General features: G+C 40.1%; 1 protein-coding gene across 1 annotated transcript in view; it reads right to left on the reverse strand.

The window, feature by feature from the left end:
• The window catches only part of LOC119581291, a 17,290-nt gene that overhangs the window by 2,328 nt on the left and 7,462 nt on the right, over positions 1 to 7,500 (reverse strand). Inside the window, exons 2-3 of the mRNA XM_037929686.1 lie at positions 4,041 to 4,310; positions 1 to 3 (exon numbers count right to left, since the gene is read on the reverse strand). The exon at positions 1 to 3 is cut by the window's left edge and continues 150 nt beyond it. Of these exons, the coding sequence (XP_037785614.1) occupies positions 1 to 3; positions 4,041 to 4,310 (273 nt within the window). The remainder of the gene's footprint in view (positions 4 to 4,040; positions 4,311 to 7,500) is intronic.

Here is a 7,500-nt window from a genome sequence, read left to right on the forward strand (position 1 = left end):
CTCCTGCGGGATGGGCGTGAGGGAGGGAGGGAGGGAGGTGAGGGAGGGAGGGAGGGAGGGAGGTGAGGGAGGGAGGGAGGTGAGGGAGTGGGAGGGAGGGAGGGAGGGAGGTGAGGGAGGGAGGGAGGGAGGGAGGGAGGGAGGGAGGGAGGGAGGGAGGGAGGGAGGTGGGAGGGAGGGAGGGAGGGGGAGGGAGGGAGGGGGAGGGAGGGAGGGAGGGAGGGAGGGAGGGAGGTGAGGGAGGGAGGTGGAGGGAGGGAGGGAGGGAGGGAGGGAGAGAGGGAGGGAAGGAGAGAGGGAGGGAGGGAGGAGAAGAAGGAGGAGAGGAGGGAGGGAGAGAGGGAGGGAAGGAGGGAGGGAGGGAGGGAGGAGAAGAAGGAGGAGAGGGGGAAGGTGACGATTAGTTAGGGAAATGGTTGGGTTGTGAGTTTGTGATTAGTTGATGGGTTGTGATTCGTTGACTGGATTGTGGTTCATTGATGGGTTAATGATTCGTTCATTGGGTTGTGATTTGGTTATAGAATGTGATTAGGTGATGGGTTGTGATTCGTTGATTCGAGTTGTGATTAACAGATGAATTAATGATTCGTTGACTGAACAGTGATTCGTGGATTTGTTAGGATTAGTTGACTGAGTTGGTTGGGTTATATTTCGTGGCGTCAGTTGTGATTAGTTGTGATTGACAGATGAGTTATGATTCGCCGATGAAACTGGGATTATTATTTATGAATTACAGTATGATTAGCTGATCATGATATGGGTATTCGATGTGATAACTTACATATGTTTTACGCATATCAATATACTTATTTCTGTGAAAATATGTGCCAAAATAAGTGTGCAGAGAAGGGTTATGCATAAATCATCAATTCATTTGCAAGGAAATTGCAAATCTGAACATACGAAGCAGAATACATCAGTATATAAAACAGCAAGTCAATTTTTTTTTCACTTGATTCCAGTGCACTTAACATGAACACCAAAGAAAAAAAAATGTGTCTTATTATTAAAAAAAAAATCCTAGAATCTCAGTATATATCTGTAAAATTTTCTCACACACATATACTTTCGGATCAGAACTCGACATCGGTCTATCTATCAAAAACACACTTGGATTATCTTGTAATAAAGGGATCTTCGAACGGCAATGAAAAGAAAAAAAAATCCCCGTTCAAAAAAAAAGTGCATCTTCAGCAAGGGAAAAAGAAAGGAAAATGAGTCAGCAATTTTAGTCTTGACAATGTACAGCGAAAGGTTTAGTGCACTGTGAGGGGCGTGCAGGAGGGCAGGATAGTGTACATGTAGCGTTATAGACACTTTGCGTAATACAGAAGAAGAAGAAGAAGAAAAAGAAGAAGGAGAAGAAGAAGAAGAAAATGTAAAGTAAACACCTCAGAGAGAGAGAGAGAGAGAGAGAGAGAGAGAGAGAGAGAGAGAGAGAGAGAGAGAGAGAGAGAGAGAGAGAGAGAGAGAGAGAGAGAGAGAGAGAGAGAGAGAGAGAGAGAGAGAGAGAGAGAGAGAGAGAGAGAGAGAGAGAGAGAGAGAGAGAGAGAGAGAGAGAAGGAAAAAGTTTGTATAGCTTGCTCAATAATATCCGGTTTCACTGTCCTTTATTTGCAGGAATGATGAGGGAAAGGAGAAGAGGAAGAGAAAACGAAGAGACATGGAAGGGGGATTAAGGAAACAAAAAGAGAAGAAAAAAAGGTTGAAGGGACAGAGATACAGAAGAAGTGATGTTGGAAAAAAGGAAGGATGAGGGAGGCAGCAGAAGGAGGAAGAATGGGACAAAGAGAAAAGGAAAATAGACGAATTGGGGGATGGGAAGGATAGGGAAAGAAAGAGGAATGGAGAATGAGGAAGCAGAGGAAGGAAGGATGAAGGAACGGAGAAGAGGAAGGGAGAATGAGAGAATGAGAAAAGGAGGAGGGGATGGGAAGAGAAGTGCATAAAGGAGAAGGGGGAAGAAGAGGAAACACCAGGATAAAGAATCGAGGATGAAGGAACAGAAGAAGGACGAGGAAATAGCAAAAGGAAAGATAAGAAAACAGGAAGGATGAAAAAGCGAAAAATATGAGACTTTAAACTAATAACTGATAGGATTTAAAAAAATACTATACTGTATTTTTTCTTCATAAAATTATTGTAAAATTAAGCCTAATTAAAAGCGACACATAAAAAAAAATTCTCTCTCTTTCTCTGTTACATATAAATCTATTTTCGTCTCATGTGCTTTCAATACGCATTCAGTAATAAGAGGAAAAAATATGTAAATTAATCATACATGCTACGGTCCATTTCCTTATTCATCACATCACAATAACTCACCGTGATGAATAAACGCCAGTGATTCATCTTATGTGTGGTGAAGAGGAGGGGGGGAGGGGGGTGACCTCGGATGCATCATGACCTTGTTCCTATGCTTTTGGGTGTGTGTGTGTGTGTGGGGGGGGTATGTGACCTCTGCTTGACCTCTTTTTTGAGCACTCCTTTGTAAAGGGGGGAGGGGGTATTCGTATATGTATTAGGTTTAAGTTCTTTGTTTGTGAGTGTGCGTTGATCATGTAGATTATGTTTATGTAGACACGGGAGGGAGTAAACACACACACACACACACACACACACACACACACACACACACACACACACACACACACACCCACACTCAACGACCCTCCCACATACGCACATACACACCCACACACCATCATCTAAAGGGTTCATTTACCTTTTCATCAATTACTAAAGTCTTATATACCATGTATTATAAATAGATTGGTACAACATGCTGTAATCTAGACTACATAAAATATACTGACTTACGTTTTTCTTAACAAATACTTTTACGGTGTTAAGAATTGGGAGAAGGGAGGGGGGGGGGGAGGCGCTAATAGCAATTTCGTTAACATGGAGTAAAAATATGTCATTAATATCGTCATAAAAATGTAACGCGTTAATGAAATACGAGTTTAAAATGTAATTATGGACAGCAGATAAAAGAGAGAATCGGAGTTGGGAAAGAGGGATAAATATAGAGAGATAGGTAAGAAGAATGGAAGGAGAATAGACAGGTGAAAGAAAAAAAAAGATAGATATACAGGGAAATAGATGGATCGATAGAAGAGAGAGAGAGAGAGAGAGAGAGAGAGAGAGAGAGAGAGAGAGAGAGAGAGAGAGAGAGAGAGGAGAGAGAGAGAGAGAGAGAGAGGAGAGAGAGAGAGAGAGAAGAAGATATATATATATATATATATATATATATATATATATATATATATATATATATATATATATATATATATAGAGAGAGAGAGAGAGAGAGAGAGAGAGAGAGAGAGAGAGAGAGAGAGAGAGAGAGAGAGAGAGAGAGAGATTTAAATATACAAGTTATATATATAATCTAATCCAGATTAATAATTAAGAAAAAAGTATGAATGGGATGAGTAGATGGTATTTCAATAATTATATCTTTAGAATATCTTCCTCAGCAGTGAGTAGACAGACCAACCAACAGACAAACATAGACAAACAAAGATGCGCAAAAAACCAATATACAAAAGAAACAGAAGCGTTGTGACTGGCGGGTTGCTCTTGCATTTGCAACCTGAGGGCACGGACTTACATTTATTTTCATGTTTATAGTTAGTGATTACGAGCTTATTGTTGATATCGTTATTGTGATTATTCATATTGTTATCATTATTGCTGCTGATATTGTTATAATTATCGTTGTTATCAATGATCGTCGTTGTTGTTAATGTTGTTAAAAATCAGAGTTTTTTCTTCTGCATGCTTCCTCCCTATTTCCTTTTCCCTCGGAGTGAACAGGGACCGAATGCGCAGAAGCGGAAAGAAAGGAAGAACGAAAGGGGAGACGAGAGCGACTGGACACCCGAAAGAAAGGGCAACGGATCGAACGGTCCTTCGGCCCTGGCAAGGAGGGCAGGCCAGCCCCCTCTCGGTAGTGGAAGTGCCAGAGCGCCGCCGCCGTCACCGAAGTCACTAACCTACACTAACATACGGGACGTAAGTGGGCACCCTCTTACCGAGGCCCATGGTCGGTATTTTGCCTTCGTTGCGCTTCGAGGCGGCGGGGCGCAGGTCGGCCTGCAGCTCGGAGAAGCTCTTGCGGAAGGCCGAGGCGAAGTCGGGCGCGGAGCCCCCCTCGGCGGCGTCGGCGAAGGGCTGCTCCTCCCCCAGCAGCATCAGGTCCCACTGGCCGAGCAGAGGCCCGTCCGCCTTCGCGAGGCGACCCAGCACGGGCGCCGCCGCCATGTCAGGCAGCGAGCGCGCGCGGCGACTCACTGCGCCGCTGTCTGTGGGGAGAAGGGGATTATGGGGGCTGGGAAAGGGGGGGGGGCGAGGGGAGATGCTGTGAGGGGGTCTTGTGTCTTTGTGTTTATTAGTTCCACCTTGAATGGTAGCAGCAAAGTTGTAATGGTAGTAGTAACAGCAGTATCGGCATTGGTGTACCACAACCATTATCATTGTCATTATCATCATCATCATTATTATTATCATCATCATCATTATTAATGATAATAATAGTAATACAGAAACGAAGACCAGTAAATATTCTAACTCTGTCCAAGGCCCAATTTCTCCCGTGGATGTTGCACTTTGACATATTCCAGAACCTCAGAATAAAAAGGTTGAATTTCTGAATCCCGTAGTTTTTGGGGGTAACTACAATATTTCTGGAGGAGACCTTGGATTTTTTTTTTTTGAGAGGTGTCTTTTATTTGATAAAAATGGAATTACCTAACATGGAAGGGGATTAAATAGCCACATTAAGGCTTCTTAAACACGAATGATAAAATCCGTCATTAAAGAGATTCCAGCGACCTTAAAACAAAAACGCATCGCTGTGCACTATCCGCGACTACAGTCCAATTTGCAAATTAGTATTCGATGCTCCTACAGTTCCAGGATGCCATAAAGACACCCTCTCAATTGCATTCCCTTTAGTTTGAGCAATTAAATTCTCTTTACAGATCATTTGGAGAGAGAGAGAGAGAGAGAGAGAGAGAGAGAGAGAGAGAGAGAGACAGAGAGAGAGAGAGAGAGAGAGAGACAGAGAGAGAGAGAGAAGAGAGAAAGAGAGACAGTGAGAAAGAGACAGAGAGACAGAGAGAAAGAAAGAGAAAGCGAGAGAGAGAGAGAGAGAGAGAGAGAGAGAGAGAGAGAGAGAGAGAGAGAGAGGAAAAGAGAAAGAAAGCCGATAAAACCAAGAAACCAGGAAAAGAATAGAAAGAAAGAAAAAAAAAAGGACGAGTGAATGAAAGGAAGAAAAAAAAGAGAAAAGGCAAAATAATTCTCGAGAAATATATCCCTCAAACGATAGATTTATGAATAAAGAAAAGCAAAAAAAAAAAAAAAAAAAAAAAAGACACGGAAGAAAAGACGATAAAACAAAGGAAAATGTGAGAAAAAATATGTCAATCGAATGACCGCAAATCACAGTAAAATTACAGTGATTTAGCACATAAACATACGCATAAAGACACATTCATACATACAAACACACACACACACACACACACACACACACACACACACACACACACAATATATATATATATATATATATATATATATATATATATATATATATATATATATATATATATATATATATAATATATATATATACACACACACAGCACGGATTTGTAAATATTGGGCTAGTCTTGCTTATATAGGATAGTGGTGCCCGACTTGTAGTTCAGTGCACGTATAGTCAAAGGCTATGGGAGTTCACCCCATGCAAAACAAACCACTGCCTTGTGGCAACTGTAAGATGAAAAAGGCTTCGGGAGTCAACCCTGAGGAAGTTCGTTGTCGCTTGCGACCCCGTTCTGGCAACTCCTGCGACGCCGCTAGTGCCAAACCATATCGGTCTCTGCCGTTCCTTTGGATCCGCCAGCCGCGTGGAGAGAGGGAGCCTGCTGCATGGGCAACAGCTTACTCCTCACATTCTTTCGCGCAGGTACTGACTCTACCTTCTTTCTGTTCTCGCACCACTGGAGAGTTCACTCCAGCGACACTGCACAAAGTCGACACAATACAACAGTTACCAGTTATAAGCTACAATGCTCAACTGGCGTAAAAACGTAGTGTGAGGGGCCATCCTCACATTCTTTCGCCTAGGCAGAACAGTCAATAATGCCGAAGTCGACATGGGCCCTAATGATATATAAAAAATAAATAATAAATAAATAAATAATATATATATATATTATATATATATATATATATATATATATATATATATATATATATATATATATGTAGTATATATAATATATATATATATATATATATATATATATAATATATATATATATATATATATATATATATATATATATATATATATATATATATACGTGGCTCAAGTTTGTTAGGCTACCGTTATTAAAAGGCATCAATCCAATCAGTAAATAACTCTTACAAAAGTAATAAAAGTTTTAGTGGAATAGTTAAAAATAATAAAAAATAATAAAAAAAGAATATAATGATAAATTGAAGCTCATATGGGTAATACATACGGTTAGGTACATGACTCACCATCAGTCCGAGTTTACAATTCCATTCGATTATAAAAATAGCTGGCTATATATGTGCTCGAGCCGATTCGCAGAAACGAAGCTGCCCTTGAGAAGTTAAAAGCAAGTGTCGCATGGGAGTCCACCCCCGTTGGCTCAAGTGTTGTTAGCGCGCCGAACCGCGGTTGATTAAGAAGGGCATCAATCCAATCAGGCAAATAACCTCTCAATAGTGAATTGAAAGAGGCCTGTTTCCTGCAGTGGAATGTTTAAAAAAAAAAGAAAAAAGAAAAGAAAAGAGAAAAGAAAGAAAGGAAGAATAAATATATGTATATACATACATACATACATATATATATATATATATATATATATATATATATATATATATATATATATATTTATATATATATTGAAGCTCACCATAATTCGAAGTCGACTGTGACATTATTGTTTCCACCCACTCCCGTATAGACAGAGTCTCCACCCACTCCCGTATAGATAGGCAGTGGGATTGTTTTGTATAATATATATATGTATATATATATATATATATATATATATATATATATATATATATATACATATATATATATATATATATATATATATATATATATATATAATATATATATATATATATATTCTTCATCAATAACGGTATGCTCATGTTTGAGCAGCCGTGGACCTCTCCACCATCCTTCGCCACTCAACTCGATCTTGCGCTTTTCTTTCCACTTGTACCATCGACAGCCCGCAAATATCTTTGATGTTGTCGCCCAGTCTTGTCTTCGGTTTGCCTCTTCCTCTGTTTCCTATCACCATCCCTGTCAGCAAGTTTTTCTCAATACTTTTACTTCTCATCACATGACCAATAAACTTTAATTTCCTTTTGTTCAAGATGTCCAACAGCCGGTCTTTACAATTTATTTTTTTCTCAGCACTTCATCATTCGTTT

This window comes from Penaeus monodon, chromosome 14 (assembly GCF_015228065.2).
Source record: "Penaeus monodon isolate SGIC_2016 chromosome 14, NSTDA_Pmon_1, whole genome shotgun sequence".
Taxonomy (NCBI): Eukaryota; Metazoa; Arthropoda; class Malacostraca; order Decapoda; family Penaeidae; genus Penaeus; species Penaeus monodon.